General features: G+C 29.2%; 3 protein-coding genes and 1 long non-coding RNA gene across 4 annotated transcripts; 1 reads left to right on the plus strand and 3 right to left on the minus strand.

Annotated features, from left to right (window-relative positions):
* The first annotated feature begins 4,487 nt into the window (after nucleotides 1-4,487).
* Nucleotides 4,488-5,809, plus strand: LOC145977026 (uncharacterized). The gene is made up of 2 exons (XM_083108647.1): nucleotides 4,488-4,881; nucleotides 5,476-5,809. Exons 1-2 carry the CDS (start codon nucleotides 4,488-4,490, stop codon nucleotides 5,619-5,621), a joined length of 540 nt encoding a protein of 179 aa, XP_082964773.1. The 3' UTR covers nucleotides 5,622-5,809.
* A 4,417-nt stretch (nucleotides 5,810-10,226) lies between these two features.
* Nucleotides 10,227-13,797, minus strand: LOC145977027 (uncharacterized). The gene is made up of 2 exons (XR_014440388.1): nucleotides 13,093-13,797; nucleotides 10,227-11,190 (listed from the first exon to the last, which is right to left on the minus strand). It is a non-coding gene; the product is annotated as an uncharacterized LOC145977027 (long non-coding RNA).
* Nucleotides 13,798-16,447: 2,650 nt separating this feature from the next.
* LOC145977028 (uncharacterized) lies at nucleotides 16,448-18,248 on the minus strand. The gene is made up of 3 exons (XM_083108648.1): nucleotides 18,010-18,248; nucleotides 17,610-17,910; nucleotides 16,448-17,017 (listed from the first exon to the last, which is right to left on the minus strand). Exons 1-3 carry the CDS (start codon nucleotides 18,028-18,030, stop codon nucleotides 16,980-16,982), a joined length of 360 nt encoding a protein of 119 aa, XP_082964774.1. The 5' UTR covers nucleotides 18,031-18,248; the 3' UTR covers nucleotides 16,448-16,979.
* Nucleotides 18,249-20,254: 2,006 nt separating this feature from the next.
* Nucleotides 20,255-21,530, minus strand: LOC145976752 (uncharacterized). The gene is made up of 2 exons (XM_083108107.1): nucleotides 21,477-21,530; nucleotides 20,255-20,683 (listed from the first exon to the last, which is right to left on the minus strand). The coding sequence occupies exons 1-2, from the start codon at nucleotides 21,528-21,530 to the stop codon at nucleotides 20,255-20,257; spliced, it is 483 nt and encodes a 160-aa protein (XP_082964233.1).
* Between the last annotated feature and the right edge of the window lie 2,202 nt (nucleotides 21,531-23,732).

The following is a 23,732-nucleotide window of genomic DNA, read 5'->3' on the forward strand; positions in this document are numbered from 1 at the left end:
TATCGTTTAGTTGCACATATGTATATATTAAAATAAAATATTTTAAGCATTAAATGCAATGTTATAAAAAGCAATATTGCCTATTTCGATTAAATAAAGAATAACAATTTTCGTTTTTCAATTTCAAGAGAAATAAGTTACAAATTTACATGTAATATTTACTATTAAATATCACGATTCTGAAAACAATATTTTCTATTAAGTTGAAAGCCATTGAATAAAAGCGAACTAGAGTTCGTGCAATTTGCTCGTAATTGAATAGGTTGTCATACGTATCGACTATATGTCCGGCAACTCTAACAAAACATTATTATATTCGCGCTTTCTGCGAGATGCATTTATAAGGGTCTGAAAACGACAGAATCCGTGTGTGAATTCGTCTTCGTTGCCGCTATAAATCACGAGTCTTGTCGCGGGTCAGAGTTACGACCGAGACCGATCGTCGACTACTAGCCAGTAACATTCCTGGCGATCGATCTGAGGAGAATGCGAAACAAGAAAGCCGGATTGTTTTCTTCTGGTAGGGTCATGTCATTTTCTTTCTCTCTCTCTCTCTCTCTCTCGCTTTCTTCTTCCGCGTTATATGTATAATAATGTACGCGAAAATGGCGCGAGGCGTGGCTGTTAATAACAAGGCGAACAGAATGCGTGAAAGATCGTCGAACAGTTGATGTGGATCGCGCAAGGTCGATGAATAGATTCTTCGACGGCCATAAGAGTTTCGGAATGCAGATCCGCGAACGACGCACTTCTTTTCGAAACCCTACGAGAAATTGAAAAAAATATATTATATAATTTTTGAAAAGAGATCGCGCGGAATTTTGAATATTGTTTTAAGTTGATTGTTTAAATTGATTGTTTTAACTTGGCATATTTGTTCCCTTGCATTAATTTGTTCTCCTCCAAATTACACAATTTTTTCTAAAATATTTCTTTTAAAAAGTAAAAACAAAAAATTTTAAAGCGTAATCGTTTAAAATGAGATCACACCAATCACATAATCCACTACGCATATAATATATATATATATATATATATATATGTACGCAGTATTTATATTTATTTGATTGCAAAATTTAAAAGTTTGCCCAAAAATTTTAAAACCAAACTGTCGAAACATAAAATTTATCTGTACTAATTAATATTTCAGAAAACAAGCTTTTAGCTTTTTAAGGGTAAAATAATTGCGCCTTTTTTATTAACCAATATCAATTGCAATTGAGAATAATTTGTTATAGTTTTGTTTAGATGTAATAATTATTTTCAATTGTCTCACGAAGCAATCACTGCCGTAATCTATTTTAAAATCAAATATTGGAAACATGGAAACATTTACAAGCCATCGGCACACATCTTCTATTATATTTTTAAATGTGATTTTTACTACATAACGTTCATGGATTTATCTCGTTGAAGCAACGAGCAAATACTTTTCCAATGAGATTTTAAAAGATATAAAACTTCTTAAATCATGCCTGCTGCATGCTATGCTACTTCAACAGTTTGTAGTCTTTATGTAAATACAACTCACCTGGATTGTAAACACTTCAAGTGCCAAACGATTGTGGGAATCCTCTCGCCGCAAAGTTTCGGGTGGAAACTGTGCGAAACCATCGCGGCAGCATCACATTCAACTCGATCCCTCGATATCGAACTCCCTCTCATTGAAGCCGTGCAGCCGATTGATCACCGCGCAGAGTATCTTCATTGGCGACGATGAAGGATGCTGCGATTCGGCGATGCAGCAACTTTCCATCAGCCATCACTACAGAACATTGCCACGGAAGCTGATGCTAAGTGAGCTTTTATAGCCGGGATACGGCGGGCATGTGGGACGCGCGAACTTACGTCGGAATCAGGGCGGAGCCTGCGTGACGAGGTTAAAAAAAAATCGATTAATCGGATCGAAAATACCCATGGTCTCGCGACGCAACCTCGAACAGAATCGGAAACGTCAACCGCGCCCAAGCATTCAAGTTGGGGCGAACAACGGTCCAGAAAGTTGATTTTATCACCTTCATGCAAGACGTTTATCGATAATAGGATTGATCGTGATTGTGTCTGTCCAGAGATTGAAGGGAGAAAAATCTTTTAACGGTATTACAAATGAAGCACTAAAATAAACTACAACGTATTTATTGTCACGGAGAAAAGGCATTCAAAACTTGTGGAGACGAGTAGATAAAATATGTTGTTATGTATGTGTGTATATGAATGTGTACTAATATAAATTATTATTATTAATATATTTATATTAGCTATTATATATTAATAAATTATTATTAATATTAATTATTATTAATAATATTAATTATCAATTAACTATTAAATAAGATGAGATAATATAGATAGTATATATAGAGAAAGTTGGTACGTTATTGCAAGCAAATTAATCGAAATATTATAATTAAAATATTATATGTATTAAATGCACTCGTTCCGGGCAGAGAAATAAAAAAAAACAATTCGGTAAGATCAATGGAGTGATCTATCGCGCTTGGCAGACAAATAATTCGATGCTACGATCGATCAATCTCGTGCATATTGAAAATCCACGCAATGAAGGATAAGCCATCACTACCGTACAGTACTTGTAGCACAACTCGCTTGGCAGTGCGCGGTGATTGATGATGTACAAATCTAAATTTACAGCGGCTACCACTGATCACCTTGATGAAAACATGTAACGTTGCGGCCGACGGCTCGGCAGAACCATTAGTCGAATGGTAATCGATTAATGCAAGCGATGCGCACGCTTGTAAGCAACTTTGATAATCCCTTTATGTCGCGTTCCAAGCTTTGTAATTGTAAACTAGTTAGAAGAGATATCAGGACGTATAAATGCATGTTTACGTAGCTAAAAACCTGCTTAGCCGATCACGTTTCGCGGTTGCGCTTTGATAACTAAATAGAGAAACATATACCATTGCCAATAATATGGCAGGCAGCATGATTAATGAAACGATTAATTTATGAATCATTTTATACGAGGATAATAATAGAATACAATACTCAACTACAATTACAAGAAATAATACAATTTATGAATTCAATATAATAAAAATATTAACGGAAAGAATATGACATTTGTACAATTCATTGAAGATCAGAAATACTTGATTGAAAAAAACTAAAGTCGTGTTATGAGAAAATACGCTGTTGGGGCTCCGCCAAATTCTGCTGTTGAAAAACCGTTGGTTTCAAATCAAGAAACTTTGAGAACCGTCGATCTACGTTAGACATATACAATGCATTTCCTCTTTCGTCGAGAAGAAAAAGATATCGCGATGAAAGTAAATGACGAAATGTCCAAGTTGACACGTCTGTTGCTTTTCATACACATACGTTTATACACATTCGAAGCTGCAATTCTTTTGAATTCATTCGACAGAAGGACGTGATATGGATAAAGCGGCGAAAAAGAGTTTCCGTACCGCTCAATCAACAGTTCACCTTTGCTGTGCGTGATGCCCGATAATGGCACCGCAAACGATTCCTGTCTGCGAGAGATATGTTACGAACTCTTGGTGATATGCGCGCGAGCACATATACGCACGCACACATATTCATATTTGACGTAACAATAGGACCCTCATTCCTGTCGACAATCTGCAAAGCCCGAATGACGCGTGGGCAATGCAACCCATGCCTCGCCTAGACAGATGTACAATGCAATGCAATGCAATCGTTCTAATGGCGATGGATACGTGTCTATTTACCAAGTCGAGAGAAAGCAGGAAGATGATACGCATAGAGACACGTGAGTCATCTTTACTCTCAAGGTCGTCGAGATGATTGAATGCGTCGCGATAAATAGTCGCTGATCTTTTTTTATGATATCATTTTTATGATATCGCTTCACGAGATTATAAAATATGTGACGATGTTATAAATTAAATAATATTTTCAAATAAAAAAAAGATTTTTTCTCATCATTTATACGATGTTTCTTTTTCCTTTTTTCTTTCTTTTTTTTAAAGAATCTAAGAGATCTCAGAAATAAAAGAGAGATGCTAGATAAAATAATAAAATTTTAAAAATCAACGTGGAATGCTATCGGTAGAAAGAAATAAAAACCATATCATTCGCTTTTGAACAAGTTGACCTAATGTCAATCACATCTCCATACTCGCTTTCGAGAGTGAATTGTAACAAAAGGCGATATCGCACCGAGATATCAATCTGTTGTTGTTGCTACTGCCGATTGCGCAAACGAACCAAGGCAAAACGTAACACGCGAGTCCATAGACGGATGCGTTGAAATGGAGCAATGCGACCCTCGTGTCACATGGCAAGACGTATGAGAGGTGAGGCGTTAGAGGCACACTTTAATGTCACCAACACTAGGTAACGGACTTGATAAGTCGGCGTCGCAGCTCGCAGAGAATGTTTGGCGTGTCCTGTGCCCCGCCCTTGGGGTCGGTGGCAGCGTTGGACCGGCGTTCGGGGAGACAATGTCGCTATAAAAGCGCGTTGGGCGCCGATCGATGGTAGCCATATCCACCTCAGCCATCGAGGGAAATTCTCCCAGTTATTTCATCGTCCACCTCTTCATCATGTGCTCCTTGATCGCGATTTTCCTCGTAGCCGCTCTGTCGATGGCGACCGCGGCACCATCGGGTTACCTGGGCTTCGGCGCCGCATTAGCCGGCCCGGTTTTAGGCCCTGCGACTCTCACCGGACCCGCTAACGGACCATCCGCACTAGCTGGGCCGGTGGTCGGACCTGCGCGTCTTTCCGGGGCTGTCGATGGCGGTGCTGTCGTTACTGGGGCAGTTGCTGGACCGTCGGTCGTTTCCGGTAGCGTCGCCGGACACACGGCGGTGGTTGGCCCAGCTCTTGGCTACGCGGCGCCAGCCTTGGCATTGCCTGCAGCTTATGGTAAAACACAATAAACTACTAGAAATTTATTTATTAATTTATTTGAATTAAAATGGCAAGATAAATATTATAAATTATTATATTTTATATAATATATATATTTGAAATATGATATTAATGAAAAAATGAAAAGAAATATATATTAGAGAAATTTCAAAAAAATTGAAATCGAGACAATTTACAGTTCTAATATCGATATTTTAATATAGAGAGGGAGGAGAGAGAGAGAGAGAGAAAGTATAAACATAATTTTGTTACACATGATGTTAATGTCATATCAATACATATCTTAATACCGAAATAAAACGTAACAAGCTTTTTTGAATATATATATATATATATATATATGTATATTAAAATTCTAGATTTATAAAATTTGTTGAATTTGAGGAATATTGTAAACAACTATAAGACCGGAGTCACTTATATTAAATTTGAAAAACTTTCATTTAAAAAATATTTCATTACAAAATATTATCTCATTTAGAAAATATTATTATTAACTTTGTTCTTAAAAATCCTTATTTAAATTTAAAATATACAATTACCTTTATTTATTACTTATTTTATGTCATGATATCTTGCGTTTCTTAGGAGCGGTACTTGCTGGTCCTGCTGTAGGTCCAGCAGCCATCGCCGGACCAATCGCAGCTCCAGCCCTGATCGCTGGTCCATCTGGTAGCATCACTGCTGGACACGCCGGATTAGGCGGTGTTATTCGTGGATATGCTGGATATTAGGACACTGGTAAAATACATAAAGGACCCTCTCACACGACTGATCTCTTCGATACTCGCCAACTCAATCATATCGCGATCTTCGTCATTCGGCGTAATTCTTCGTTTCTTATCTATTACGTGTACATAACATAATTTCGTATATACATTGTTACATATAATAATAATAATAATAAATGCATTTCTGGAACAAAAAATTTTATCATTTTTCATTTTCCATCTCATATTATTAATAATTTTATTATAATTAGATATATCCATGCAAATTTTTTCACTTATAAGAATAATCTTTAATTTATTAAATAATCTTTAATATCTAGTATTTTCTATATATATTTTATGTATCTAGAAAATATTAGATAAAACCTACTTAATAAAATAATTCTATTTCTAATTTAAACTTTTTCTCTTTAAATATGTTTTTGTTACAAATATACCTACAAGAATAAGCTAAGATTAATATGATAATTTCGTCATAAGCTCATTATATAGCATATCAAATTAAAATTTTAATAATCAATATCTATTATAGCAGCAAATATCTGTTATTCTATTATGTATTTCATAAATTACTTTTTATGTATAATACCTGCTTAGAAGCTAATCAGAATTGGCTGGTCTCTATCCATTATGTTACTATTGGTTTCGATATGTTTCAATTGCGCGATGATATCTACGGTAATTGTTGGAAATTGCCTCAATATCACACCAATCAGTCCTGTATTCTCCGCGTTGGCGTTGAGAACATTCGCGCGAATATCGAAGCATTTCCCGCTTCGTTTCGCGATGTACATTTGCACCGTGACATTCGCTCCTTTAATCTGCGTTTTTAATCATGGTCACGGAATACAAGACACCGCATTATAACGGAGCTGTCTCATCACCATCCGCTCGTATCCATCTCCACAGCTATGGAAACTACGAAAATTATGGCTGCATTGTCCGCGCACATTATCATTTCAAAGAGGATTTTTCTGCGTTTCAGGAAAACATAGTCCGGTACGAGTATTATAAGTTCTTATAACAGCAAGCTAAAATGAAATTGATGTAAATACCGTTATGTCGCAGATTAGAAAAACAATGTGCAGTCAAACACATGTGGATTGCATTAATAACTGTAAGATGAATATATATTGATATTTGTAAGAAATAACGTAGACATTGATATATCGAAATTCTGTCAGTTTCTATAACTATTTCTGACTATACTTTTTCTCAAATTAATTTTTTATGTTTATTTGTATGATTATTATTCATAGTAATGACTTTTTGTAAACTTAATTTTACGTATTTGTGCATATATATTTTTTTTATATTATTATTGCATCGTATAAAGTTTCAATATGTTATTCAATGTGTGTAACTATTGATAATAATCCAAATAAAATATATTTGCTATAAAAGAGAAAACATTTATTATTTCTTGCAATTACAATTCAATAATGAGCCTAAATCATAAATAATTAATAATTGAAAGCCGTATCACGCTAGTTAAACAAACATTAATAACAACAAGACTAATAGTAATATATTGTTAATATTTATAATAAATAAAAGTGATTTTTTTATTTTTCGTCATTTTAATTGTTCAGGATCGCACAGCTTTATTAAACTTTTTTACATAGATAAACAATATAAAACTAACATTTCTCTTATAGCAATATTTATATCGCGACATATAATAAAAATTTCTAAATGTAATTTAGTAACATAATATCAGCAGAACTCTGAATAAATGCAGCAGCTTCTGTTTTCTGTGTTTAACACATTAGATAAATGATGTCGTAATTTTCTGTAAGCTGGATAAGACTAGCATGCACGTACATATTCACAGAATAGAAATATATATATATATATACCAGATGAATTGCGAAATTGAAGCAGCTTAGCGACAGCTGTGAGACATGCAAAACAAATGTCAGCACTGCTGACACTCTCGTAATACTACGCTGCATGTTTTAATATCAAACGTGCAATCGGTGTTCGAGGATATATATGTCTGCTCAGTTTGCACATTCTTTAATAAAATTTATTATATAATCATGTATAACAAATGCAAATATTGTGAAATTAAGTATGAAATACAATAAAATTCAAGATAATATTACACCAATGGATTTTCTATTTTCTTTAATTAATAATTTTTCTAATTTTGATATTTTTTTATTTTAATATTTGTAAGCTTGCGTTGATTGTAAATTAAATGCAAAGATAAACTGAAAGATTTTTTTAAACTGATTTCAAGAAAGAATACAAGATAAAGTCAAATTTAATTAGAAACTCAATTAGAATATAACGAGGATTCAAAGCCAGACTCTAATGCAAAAGAATCTTCATCCAATAAAATTTTCCATAGTTCGATTACATATTCCCGATCCCTTGATTGTTGTTATCAATAAAATTATTAATCCCCCCCCATAGTTTTCGTCGGTTCCCGGAGGGAGAGGGGGCGGGCTATATCTCTTTTATCTCTAGCTTTAATTGCGTCTGTTTGTGTTGGTACATCTAGACTTAGTACATCCTCAAGACCATTCGGATCATTTTGTAGACTGTTGTTAGGTAACAGAAGCAACATTATGGAAGAAAGTAGAATCTAAAATTTTAAGAGAAGTGTCGAAAAGCGCATCAATTTTTCAACGTTGTTCTCCTTATAGAACGTGTGTAACAGTTAAGTAATGTCTGAATAAAACTTACAATGTGTTTCATATTAGCCATCTTAAGGAATTTTTGCTTTGTTTTTTTTTACGATCACTTTTTATTGTTGAAAATTCAAGTGTAGTTGTACTTTAATACGTCGAACGCACTTTCTCTCTCTCTTGTTTAGAAATAATGTTACATACGTAGCACGTATAATAACACTGGCTCAGAAATGACACTAAAAGAACAAATATTAATGTTATTATTACTATGCCGAAACAACTATATATATAATATACAGTTTATATTATCTCTAATATCATATTAATTGTTACTATTACGTTATTTTATGTACATAAAATAAAATTATTTTGTTGTCGAACATTGCCAGAAAATTATTCATGAGTCATAAATATGATAAGCAATTTTTTATGGCCTCATATATTTATAAAAAAAATAAATTTATAATTTAATTAATAAATTATTATTTTTTTTTTATTAATTATAATTTATAATTAATTAATAAATTTATAATTTAATTAATAATTTATATAGCAGATATTTTATAATATTACTTTCTAAAAAAATTTATTATGAAATAAACGGTTTCTATTATTAGAATAGTGAGAAAAAGAGAATCCATATTTATATTATTTAGAAATCTTAAATAATGTCATAATATTATGATTTTAATTTTGACTATACATGTAACACATAATTAATAATTAAAATATGTGAAATTAAATAGAAATTGGCACATAAGAGCCACAAAGCGGTAGTTGGAGCCCAGAGAAGAAACAACACTTACTTCTTTTTTATTACTGGTTTATTTCAAAATTAAAATTACAGTAATAAAAAGCGCTAAAACTAAAATATCTGATCTTCTTTCAATAAATAGGTAAAATATATATGATCCAGCTGTATAACCAACATACATAAAGTCAATTGTCAACAAATTTTACAGGAAGAATCAACATTGATGATCTGTAAATTTTTTATCATAAATATGGATTAATTATATATTTTTTAGGCGATGAGTGTATCACGGAGTAATTAAATTGGCATTAAATTTTGCAGCATCAGTTTTTCGCAGCGAACATTATCAGTATTAAAGGACAAAAATATGATCTAAAAAGATTGAGAGAAATAAATAATTCTTTAATATAATTATAATATTTAATCATAATTATTTAAGTTGTTAAATTTCTTATATAAAATCTACATATATTTTTAATTGCTAAATGATAATAATTTAATAAAGCTTATGTATATTTAATTTGTATTTTATATTAGTATAAGTAAAACAAATTTTGCTTTTGTATTTTTCAAATTCAACCAATATTAATATTAACAAATTGAATGTGTAAGGTATGTTGGAGACTTCTTCTCTTTTTTTATATAATTAGTACATAATAATATTATTTGTATATTGTAAAGAGACATTAAAAAATTTGCTGATTTAAAAATATAATGAAAAAATCTTTAAAAATTTATTTACTTTATTTATTTAAATATTGTGTAATACTATTTCGTGTAACAAGTCACTTAAACACACATAATGATTCATATAATATTTCGATAATTTAAATAGGATCCGATATATTATTCCCACTCCACTAACATGGAACAACAATTATATATATAATTATTTTTATAATAATAGTAGATAAGTATGAGTAGATATTCCATCGTTATCGAACTACTTATGTGTTATTATTCTTTGTCATTATAAGCACAATGTAGATATCTAAATTATCGGATATCTAAATTACTGAAAGATAAAACATTTATGACTCATGTCTGAGTCATAATGTTTAAAGAACACAATTTTATTCGTTCTATACTTATATTTGGAAGATTAATGAAATTATAATACACACTTACATAATAAATTCAACATGGTTTGTTCTCAAAATAAATATTATAAACAAACTAAACAGTTAAATTATATTGTAGTATTGCGGAGTTTATGGTATTCATTATTTCTTAAATGTTTTGAATGATATTAAATTTCAAAGGTATAATTATATCAACTATATATAAAAATTATATTTTTGTTATCTTTTTATAACTTTATTTATGCATTTAAGTATATGATTTCCTACTTCATTCTTTTAATTTAAAGTATTCATGAGTCATGAACAACATTTCTAGAAAGAAACGGAATATATGTATATATATTATATATATGTATCATATAAATTATATGTATATATCTATGTATATATCTATATTATATGTATCTATATTATATGTATATCTATGAAAGATCTAGATTTTTAATTATATGTCATAGTCTTGCCTTTATATAAACGGTTCATATCGTATATTATTAGCGATCTTCCGTAGAATTGACAGCTATACCGTCATAACTTCCCATTAGATCTGCATAAACCCCGAGGACAAATCAATAAACTTGACTTCTTCGATTTACAAATGTAAAGTGCTTGGTAAGTATATATTACATTGCTCATTCTGAGATTATATAAATTTAACATATCTAACAATAGAATTTTACTAATTATCCAAATCTTGAAAATTGGCAATATTAGAAAATAATAGTTTTACTTTTGAAAATAACAATTTTGTATATTAATCTTTGTAGAAACTGTGAATCTTGACATCTTTTCTCTCTCTGTCATAAAGATTTTTATCGCTGCTATAGTGGCAATGCTTCAACTACTTCGAATTGTCAACGTCGCTCTATCGGTTGAAGTATCGGGCATAATAGCGCGGTGGTTCTGAATGCTGCAGGAAACGGCGTAGCAGTTGCAGGACCTATTGCATTTGCCGCTGCAGTGACCGGTTTCATCCTCCGTGATCGTTGTCGGACCCGGTTCTGTAGCTTAGTTGGTTCAACTTCGGCAACCATAGTTGAATCTTTTGCTGTTTCCGCGACCGTAGTTGGACCTGCTGCCAATAGCTGTCGTGAATCCTACCGTAGGTAAAAGCTTTGTATCTTTAATTCGAAATATTAGACTCTTTATAACTAACATATTAATTGTCTTCATATGAAATTATATAATAATAAATGAAAATTATTGATTTTTATTGCAACACTAAGCATTGTGATCTGCAGGAACAATAACAGCGCCGGAAGCTGCAATTGCTAATGAAGTCTGATAAATTGGCCAGCGACTATAGCAGCTGAATTTACGACAGCCGTCGCACCAGCTCTTGGTCCTATCACTGCGATTGTTGGAACCACAGATTGGTGGAACAACTCCCAAAACGCTGTGTCACTCTCGATCGAGACTGTCATCGCGATCATAATGAAAATTACTACCTAGAGAAAAGAAATATAGGAGATCCACTTCTTAATTTGTTAAATTGAATAGCAAAGAAATAAATAATATCGAAAATATATGTGTGTTATGTATATCTTATGTGTGTTATATATTATATGTGTATGTTATGTATAAATTTTAATCCTAATAATGAAAATATACAATTCTTATAAAAATTTCTATAAAAATTTGGAACAACAGGTAAGTAATCCGTAATTTCGAACGTGCTATTAATGGAAGATTTCATGCTGGCGCCGTTATTTTGTTTTCTATAAAGCTTCTGAAGCTGAGACAATCGACTGATGGATCATTTGGACTGTCTTTGTTTTTTTATAGTACTCTTTTTCTACTTCGTTTGCCCCATCCACACACCCGGAACAAACACTCAGTTTGTTGTTCACGCAGTAAATTATCATGATTCTGTCATTGAGTGTAGTATGTATGATAAATTAAATTAAGAATAGCAATGTGATATATTTCGCTCAATAATATTATATTATACAGAATATATAATAGTAATAGTGACAAATGACAATATAAAAATTGCTCTTTATTTATTGCACTTCTCTTAAAAAATGTATATGTCGGATGATTTTACTCAGCTGGATATGAATAAAAATTATTATGGCCATTTCTAAGACGATTAAAAAGAGAAAATATTATCTTGATGTTGGAAGATTCAGTTTGTGATATCAGGTAATATCTAATTATATTCTTATGTGTTTTATATATATATATATATATATATATATATATATATATAAATATTTTTGTTATTCATTAAATATATTTTTAAGCATAACTTTAAAAGATTACAATATGTGTGCACTTTAGTACAAAAATATTTATTCTTTCATATTTAAATAAAATATAATTACAAAAAATAAAGCTTATAAAATTCCTTCTAAATTTTTGTATTCAATAATAATGAAAAACAGAATACCTATATTTTAACGCTGTCGTTTTTTAATTTTTTTTTTTTTGCAAATTACTTGTAAATAAAATCTATAATGGAAAGAACTGAGAAAATCAGTTAAATTGCAGCTGGCAAAGAAATCCGAAGATCGTCCGCGCATGGAAAATGCGCGAAAGAGAATTGAAAAAGTCACCATGGAAAAACAGTCAATGAAGTTGCCAGTAAGCGAGCAAACTTTATTGTACTTCATCAACCAAGTGGTCGAAGGGGAGCTTGTTATGTCGGAAATATTCGCTGCCGCGTGCTTGATGAGAAAAGTTTAATCTACTGGCCCGTAATGCACTTTTGTGTCACTTATGAAATATAAGTCACGCGGTATCGAGCTGTTTTGGAATAATATTGCCTCGATATTGATTATTTTACATAATTTAAATAGATTGCAAGTTATTACAAAAATATAAATTTGTAATTTTTAAATAAATAAATTTCAAGCTTTAGTTTATTCTCTTTTTTATTTACACGATTATTGAAAATATAATATGGAAAGGCACACATTGCATTGCGCGTATAAATTATCGATTTTATTATATTAAGTTCTTTAATCTAAAATTTAAAATTTTTTCGAAATACCTACCATGTTGCTATTTTCGTATTTTTTTCGTTTCCGGAAAAGAGAACCGCGCGATGACGTTACGAATGAAATCGCACGACAACACCAACCGTCGAACTATGCACCGCACGTCCGCAACGAACCGAGTTATGCAAATTCACATACGCGTAACTCTGTATCCGTTCTCATTGGCCGGGATGGATGCACGTCGTTGATATTGTTCTCAAATCACTCGACATGCTGACGTGGGACACGGGAATGAACGCGCAGTGATAGCAGCCGACGATGATATCCCGGACTCGATGCGATTATACCCTCTAAATGATACGATCCGATTGGGAATACATTGATTTACTATGCATATTCAGCAATACGTCTGAATCATTCGCATGATTTCGCACGAACAACGTTTCATACACAGTGACTTCTGCCTTTATATATTTAACTCTTTGAGCTGTCAAATGATTTTACAGTAAAACTATCTATCGGATTTGCTACACACATACACACATTGTGTATGTCTCCTCTATTAATTTTCCCGGATATATAATACAATATATATTCCTGTGTGATTGATATTTGCGGACAATTGATATTACTCAATATCACGGTATCAAATTTATTTAAAATTAAGGATGTATGTAATTATAATAAACAATGATTTTCCCCAAAATTTTTGGTTGAAATATAATTAATCTTTTTACAACCAACACACTATTTTAAATACATGTGTGTGTATGTGTGTGTGTGTGTGTGTGTGTGTGTGTGTGTGTGTGGGCGCGTGCGTGCGCGTACGTGCGTGCGTGCGTGCGTGCGTGCGTGCGTGCGTGCGTGCGTGCCTGTGCGTGCGTGCGTGTGCGTGCGTGCGTGCGTGCGTGCCTGTGCGTGCGTGCGTGTGCGTGCGTGCGTGCGTGTGTGTGTGTGTGTGTGTGTGTGTGTGTTCTAAAACGATTAAAGAGAGAGCGATATATGTATATCCTTTCAATGATAAAATCTTTATTGAATTTTAAATCAATTTCTTTCTTTGACAAAAATATCAGAAATCATTATTTATAGTAGAAATAATATTCGAGAATTAATCTCATTAATATTAAGGGCAACAAAGTTTATTTTTCGTAAACATGTACAATATTTATGTATTTAATATTTATAGTAGCTTTTCATTTCTTGCATAATATCTTTGCAATTAAGTTTCAAATCAAAATTATAAAATAAATTCCATTTAAAATTTATTAAATAATATAATTTTGCTACCTATTTTCAAAATTTAATTCGAAAAAGATTTTCTTTTTAATTATAACTTGAAAATTATTGATAATTTGACATTTCCATTAAAAAAAAAACTTTTTATATAAATCAGCTAAAGAAATTTAAAAATCTATTTACGATTATTTTAGAATTAATTATTTTTATGTCGCTTTATAATGTTGTATTATTCAATCAGATTGTTATTGAAAAGTAAAGCATCCGCAGATATAGTATTCCTAAGAAATATGTTGAATTTCTACGATATATACTCCAACTGTGATTGCGACTTGAATATTTATGGGCAGCACCATCATGTGTCGACCCATCGAACATCGTAAAGGTAATAGCTATGGCACAACCATACATTTCAATCAGCTTTCCTATTGCATATATATATCCATGATCGCGCCAACACCGAAAGACCTGTCTATAAATTATCTTATCTTTTCAAACAGTTTAGACTCACACTATAATCATCATTATAAAAATTATTATTATATTATTATAAAAACAAAAATATTGAACTATCGCAATTTATAGCGAGAAATATATCATTAAACAAAGTATCTAAAAATCCGAAAGATATTTAATATGGAAATCTTATCGAGGAGTTATTGCAATTACAGATTTGAAAAGCAGTTCACAACTGCTACTAAATAGAAATTCTGAACATTTCGTAATTTTCTATTCGATTATACTACACAGTTACATATCGGATATTATTTCGTTTTTTATAATTTCTATCAAATCAAACAATCATTGTATTCAATTTTTAATAGATAGTAAGAAACAGAAAAATGCTAGATCTATACAATGCAAGTAGATACGATAAAAAATATATATCAGGAAGAAAATGTCTCGTGCAAGGACAATAAAATAGCGATACGACTAGTTGGCATTGGCGATCGTTAATTGCTTTCTTAACTGTTACCGTCGATGAGATTTATATTGTTGTTTCTGTGTACAAATGTCGCAATACTTTTCCTAGTTAGAATTTATAATACTCGTTATAGCCGTTTTATAGCCAGCTTCTACATGAAACAAGTAATAAAAACTTATTGAAATACGTAGCTGTTCTACTTATGGCTTCTTCATATACATGTAATGTTTTAATAACGTCAAATTATTAATAAAGTTAAATTATTTAGAAATAGTGCAAAGAAATCACTTAAAAAATTATAACAACTTACAACTATGTTGCAAATGAAGTGCAAATGTAGCGCAATTGACATACTAGTAGTTTTATGTAAACGTGAGGTGAGTCTAGCGCACGTGTAATGTAAACCTTACGCCGGAAACTCATTCGTCAATGTCCTGCTTTTATTAAATAAATGTATTTAGACTACATATTAGATCTCAACTTTTAGCTGTAATTCATTTCTGAGACTTTGTCCTTTCGTAAATTTCTTCCGATATATATTATAAATAAAACCTATCACCAGCAGATACAATCACGATTTTTTTCTGTTTTCTGTTTTTCTGTTTTGAAATTTTATTTATATAACTATATTTATATTATTTATAATACTCATTTTATTTTATATATATAATACAACCTATTCAAATAAAATGCACAAAATTTAAGAACACATTTGTAAATACAAGGTATATATAAATCACGATTATATGACATTCACGTAAAAAAAATAATAAAAAAATACTTTCACTTATATATATAAGAGATATTCAAATTAAAACTATAAAAATTAAAAGAGAAATAAAGTATAAAACTTATATACATATATATATATATATATATTATATATATTATTAATATATATATATATATATATATATATATATATATATATATATATATATATATATATTAATATATATATAATATATTAATATATATATATATATATATATATATATATATATATATATATATATATATATTAATATATATATAATATATTAATATATATATATATATATATATATATATATATATAATATTCTTAATATATTTACTAATTAAATAGATCGAAATTATAAAATAAGTGTTATTTTAACATTTGTTGGACATCATATAGTTGTAATCCAAAATACTTATTATTGACACATAAAAATAAAATATATTCTTATAATAAGTATCAAGGTGGTATAAATCAATATAATACAACTATTATCTCATTAACTTTTTATTGGATTGTATAATTATTTTTTATTTACACTCGACTCGTATTGCCATTATAACTGTTTTGTTTAATTTTATATTTCGAGTCTTATATTTATTAATTTTTGTATTTTTTATTTCTAATTTTTTTTTATTATTTTTACATTGCTTAAATTTTAATCCAAGTTTCAAAACAATATTATTCCGTCACCATATTGAAGCATATTGAACCACTACCAAGTAAAACTAATAAAATCATATACCATTCATTGTAAAACCAAGTATTATTATAAATTTTCAATTAATAATTATCAGCTTTTACTATTTTAATATTTATAAACTTGCGTTGATTGTAAATTAAATGCAAACTGAAAAAATTTTTTTAACCGAGACAGAATACATGATAAAATCCAAATTTGAGTCTCGGCTGGAATTTAAAATAGAAATTAAAATTCTAGCTCTAGAGAAAATCTTTACTTTCAATGAATTTTGCTAATTTCGATTACATATTTCCAGTCCCATCTTGATAGTCATTATTAAATCAAAAAAAAAAGTGGTATTTGTGATCATAGTCCTTTCCTAAAAGGAAAAATTTTGATCAGTACATTTCTTGTAAATGTATATTTTTTAAGATATATTTAATCTTAAATATATTTGAATATATAATCTCATATGGAATTTCAGTTGCTGATACACAGAGAAAAATATCATTCTACTGCCAAGAAAAGCGATTACTCAGTTTATTTTTCTTTTTTTAAATAATAGTTTTCTTCAACAAAGAATATATTCTTGATAATAGTCTTAAAATATACTCATCACACAAGTGTTAGAAAATCTCATTATCATGTATTCAAAAGAAGAATTATTAATTTATTTTCTCTTCAAGAATATTGTAAAGTTATATCAAAGAAAAAATCAAACTTACTTTATGCCAACTCTATGTAGTAAGCAAACCAAATTTTTGTTTTAATTTAATATTCTTGACTAAAATACTGCACTTACTAAAATTCAGAATATATTCAATTAAATTTAATGCGTGTGGTGAGCTTATAATATATTTGCGGATATATAAACTTATGATATACTTAAAATAAATAATATTTACTTGAATACAGTATACATTTTTCTCTGTGTATAGTGAGCAATTGTATTTTCACTTCTATATATTTACCTTTATGTGGATCTATAGGTTTGTCTCCCTTAGGTTTGCCATAATCTTTTGAATCATCTTTAAATTCTTTTGAATTTTTAGATTCTTTTGAATCATCTTTAAATTCTTTTGAATTTTTAGATTCTTTTGAATCATCTTTAAATTCTTTTGAATCATCTTTAAATTCTTTTGAATTTTTAGATTCTTTTGAATCATCTTTAAATTCTTTTGAATTTTTAGATTCTTTTGAATCACCTTGAGATGAACTTAAAACTAGATTATCTATGTCTAACAAAAGTAGCATTATACAGGAAAGTAAAATCTGAAATTTCGAAAAAAGTCGAAACATTAATCTTTCAACTTTATTCATTATAGAAAATATGTAACAATTAAATGGAAATGACGACTGAATAAAACTTACGATGTATTTTATATTAGCCATCTTAAGAAATTTTTGTTTTGTTTTTTTATGATCACCTTTCAACGATATTTTCAAAAAGTTAAGTATAGTTGTAGATCAATATGTTAAACGCACTTTTTCTTGTTTAGAAATAACGTTATATATGACACTGTATACTGACAGAATGAACTCAGAAATGATACTAAGAGGCCCAATTTGATATTCTATGTTGTTATTACTATGTGCTTATATATAGTAACTTTATATCTAGTACTGTTATTATGTATATATACCACTATTATCATACTAATTATTACTACTACATTATTTTGTGCAGGTAAAATAAAAAATATTTTAATGATCGAATATCTTTAAATTGACAGAAAATTACTTATGAGTTAGCAAAATAATAGGTAATTTTTATGGCTAATTATTTATAGCCTTGCATATTCATAAGGAAAAATGAATTTATACTTTATATATGGCAGACATATTATATATTGTCTGCAAAGAATGTATGAAATAAACAGTATCTATATAGCAGACATATTATATATTGCCTTTAAAAAAATATATGATATAAACATTTTATTATTAGAAAATAGAGAGAAAGAAAATTCACATTTATATTACTTAGAAAATTTAAGTAATATGTGATATAATGATCTTGGTTTTAATTATGTGTACGTAATCAAACTTAGTTAGTTAAAATATATGCTTTTCTCTTAATACATAAGTAAAATATAATGAAGTTAATTTATTTCCCTTTCTCAATAATAATTTTTATATTATAATTGACTGGAAAAAAATTAAATGGTTTAAATAAATTATTGCAAATGTATAAGGAGACGAAAACAAAGTTATCGAGTTAAGTTTACATTTTATAAAATGAGAATAGAATTTTAAATACTATAATAATCATAATACATAATAATCAAATATGCTACATATATATGTACATTACATTAATAGGCAATGTAGAAACAAATGCTAAACTAAACGATAGCTATATATGATAATTATTAAATAAATCTCCATAATTGTATTTCGCTCGCAATTATATATTATTTGCTTTAAGCAATAAAAATATAAATTAAGTATGTATATATTTATTTTTTTTTGCACATTTTTTAGTAAAATATGTTTATTTCCTGACAATTATAATAATTATTATAATAAGAAACTGAAAACTATAATAGAATGATTAATTTGTTAATACGTTTATAGTTAACATTTCCAGCCAAATAAGGCTAATGTGAGAGTATTTGATATAATTATATAATCATAAAAAATAAAATACACTATGTCTTATGAGATCATATATTTTATTTTAAATCTTCCGAGCTTATCTTGATCTGTCTATTGATATTTTTAGCGCCAACGTAATAATTTCGGCGATTTTCTTAGTTAGTTAAATGCGTGATAGTATGCAAGCAAGAATCCAAACTTGAAAATGAGCTAACTCGAATTAGAATTATAATTAAAATAAGTCATATCTTTCAATAAGTTTCACTAGTACCTTGAAAATCTGTATACAAATCACGTTCTAGAAAATTACTAAGCATAAAACGCGCGAGTTGAACATCTGATTGTAGTTCTTACGGAAAATAAGCCAACAAGTTCTCAAAATATTTACATTAGTGTAAAAAGTTAAAAATTAAAATAGTATAAAAATATAAAAATTAAGATATAAACAAAGTAAACACGTAATATTTATACATGTAATAATTCCAGAATTATGTGAATGTTGATTTTTATTGACGCAACATATTTAGCGATATTCGCATATTTTCTTTATAATTTTATATTTAAATTGTCGATATTAAGGATATACATTTGAATTTTATGATAAATAAATGTTTAATTGTTTAGTCTTTATTTGCCCTTTAGTAAAAATCCTTTTTGTAAAAATAATAAATTAGAAGTAAAAGATAACAATAAATAAATTAATGAGATATATAGTTAGATTAATTAACATCATCTCTATTATAAAAATATATTTTATTTTTTTTATCCATAAACAAGTTTCTTGCGATTACAATATATGTAATTTCCAGCCAATATTAAAATTACAATACAATTGATGTTACAATATTTCATAATCTCGATGTATTTAATTTATGGTAAATATATTAAAAATATTATATATCGTATATATATATATATATATATATATATATATATATATGACTGTAATATACATAACTGACACACAGTATAATTAGTAGTCTCAGTTTATATATTTTAGAGTTTTAAAAGCTTAAATTCAAGCTGTAGTAGAACTAGCAACTCCAGAGGATGCTGCACCTGTAGGACTTCCTATTCCATAATTGCCTAAAAGATGTCCCCCGAAAAGACCTGGTCTTAAATGATCGGCACTAGGTATATCTCTCGTAGATAAACCGTTTGCAACAGGATCTGCAATTCCGTTTACAACTGCGGGGCTCGTAACACTTGGCACTATTCCTCTATTTGCGAAACGATGTAGTAAACCAAACCTGGATGGAATATTTAGACCGCCTAATCCAGTACGAAAGTTATTGAAATATGATCCAAAACCGCTGAAAGCATGTGATGCCGCATTAGCAGCTGATGTAGCAAACTCGCCAATTCTTGGTATATCTAAGAGGTTTATAAAATTGGGTAGATTTTCATGATGAAACAATCCTAGTGGTAACACTCCTGCTTGTATCACCTGTATAATAATTATACAAAATATAGTTAAACCAATAAAATGATATATACCTATAAATATCTTACAATAAATAGTACTATATACACAGTAATATTTAATACCACATGTAAACAAAATGGGAGGTAATTTAGAAATATTTCGATATGTAGGAGATCTAAAAATTTTTATTACTTAGCCACATTATGAAAACTTTGAAATCGCTTATATACGGCAAATTTATTATAACATAAATAAATCAAATAAAACATATAATATTATGGAGAATGTCGAAAGTGATTTTACAAAAATTACGTAACAATGTCCGTATATGTAGCAGAACTAGACTATCTTTTAATGTAACAAAAGAAAATAGTAGTTTACTTGTATCAATATCTAAAATTTCAAATATTTATATTAAAATTTCTTCTAATAATTTCTTCTTTTATATAGACATATATATATATATATATATATATATATATATATATATATATATATAAAGTATTTTATTTTATAAATTATTAATATTTTAACTATTTAATCTACTATTTTTAGTTTTTAATTCACCATTTTAATTTACTATTTTCATACATCGAAATGCTTTTAAATCATCTTATAATATATTATTGACTAATATTCTTTTTCATTTGTTAAAATTAATTTTAATAATCATCAATATAAAATATATTTATCATAGTTACACGACGCAAATTTAATTTAAAAAAGTCATATTAAAACATATAATTTAACTACAATTCTTTTTATACTTTCTGTATTTTAAAATACCGATATCAGAAATGTAATATGTACGTACATTGGCAGAAACAAGCGCCAAGAAGATCACAGACAAAACCTGCCTTTGTACCATGGTTATTACACACAAATGACGCTTTATGTAGCACAATGAAATGAATCACTTTAATACTTGTGCTAAATAATTGCACACGATTAATTGCTCTTGTTCGAAACTGTCCTTTTATACTCGCAGTGATTGCATATTTCCTCGCACAAATAACTATCATTCACGAAACGGATGGTATAATATTCAAAATTCCTGTGTATCGAAACATATCTTTAAACATTGATATGTCTCGTCTCTGCGTTCATCGGTTTTCGGCTCTTTGCACGACTGCGATTGCAGTGCAGACGTGATAATGTAAACAGGAACGCTTACAATGGTTACAATCGAATAGCAGCGATCTCACGTTTCGGGATATCCTTGGAGAAATTATTCACATAAGCAAAATACAATATCGACGAATAAAATTTAAACGAGTTAGTGAGTAAAAACGACATGTACGTGAAAAAATAAAATAAAATAAATTTTTAAATGAATCGATACAGATTCTATATAAATATATATATAATAAATTTTATAATAACACTAATATGTTTATTGATTTGTTTTAAAAGGAAGAATTAAAAGATAATAATTTATTCAATAAAAAACTTTTACTATACTGATCATTATAATGACAATTTTTCGGAGTAATTCGTCTATTTTTGGTAAATAAACAGACAATTCGATGGAATATATGTATTGTATAGACATCGACAGTGTGCGCGATTGTCAGTCTCCCAATGCGTATAGTATCGGTGGCGCTGTTGTAAGTTTTAATTAGACAAAATTGATTATCTGATGTGAGTACACAGCGAACGCACGGCACACAAATCACTGAATGCAAAGAGACATTCTTCTCCTCTCGTTGAATTCTAAATGGAAAATAAATAAATATCACCATATATAATTTTCATAATTATTATTCAATAATGAGACTCCCATTTTATTTTAATAAAATAGGTAATTACGGAATAGGATTGAAAAAATTGTAAATATATGCTTTATTGTCAATATGTTTGAAATAAAAGATAGGAAAACAGAAGATAGAAAAATTAAGAAAAACAACAGAAAACAAATAAAAAAAGAAAAAATAAATTTGCAAAAGATAATACATACAAAGAAGCAAGCGACAAATAATAAATAATATATAAGAGAATATTAATTAAAAATATATAAGTAAAACATTGATTCAAATTGTCATCAATATTATTGATAAAATTATATCGATAATGTTCAAATTACTTAAAAATAGTTCTAATTTTTAGTATTGTAAATCAGGAAATAAGAATCAGTAATCAATAGATTTATCAATCGCATATAAATATGTAGAATAGAAAAACTAACGAGACATACACTTGGAATTTAATGCTAAAAACAACAAAAAGTGCAGAACAATAAGTTTTACAATTTTGATGCTTTTTTCGTCTCTTTCTCTAAGAATAAATAATGAATAATTAAATAATAAAACATTACTCGCCGTTCAATTTAAACCTAATAACTTTCCGACAATTTTGAAATACCATGTAAATAATGCGAATCAGTAAAAAAAGGTTCACGTTACAATCGTGATTTTTTTATATATATATCGTTAACAGCGAAACGCGCAAAGCTAACGAGCGATTCCGTAGTACGTATACATCGAATGTATTTTTCTCGTTGCATGTACGCTCGCATAGAGACAACGCGAACCCCGCGCGGAGTTAACAATGAAATACAATTAACCAGACAATTTTACGCGGGTGCGGAGAAAAACAGGAGAGGCATTTCCCGCTGGTAATCCTGATAATGGCATAACGCAACCGGGGGCTTGGATGCACTTTGCTCTAATGCACTCAGCGACCGCCAACAATGCGCAGAAATGAAACGCTTGAAAATAATATCTCATTGTAGGATATCGCCGGGAATTCTGGCGGACGATAATGACGAGAATGTTAAAGCTCGTATATACTTATATTTTTATAGCCTTATATATATATATATTTCCAGCCTGCGTTTTCCCGTCCCACTCTGTATTAAATATCCCTAATCGAAAAATTAATTAACGCACAATCGAAAACACATACGCGTTACTGCAAAGTCATAAAACGTGTGCGCCTATTTGTAGTCTACATTCTTAATAAAGAATGCGGATGTTTGAGTATTTAGGAGGACATATTAGAAATCTGAATGTAAGATACGACGCGTGCGACAGAGATAGCTGCATGCTCACCTTACAATCGGTAGATTGTA

Source organism: Camponotus vicinus, unplaced genomic scaffold (assembly GCF_025532165.1).
Source record: "Camponotus vicinus isolate PSW18456_S1 unplaced genomic scaffold, iyCamVici1.0 SCAF_9, whole genome shotgun sequence".
NCBI lineage: Eukaryota > Metazoa > Arthropoda > Insecta > Hymenoptera > Formicidae > Camponotus > Camponotus vicinus.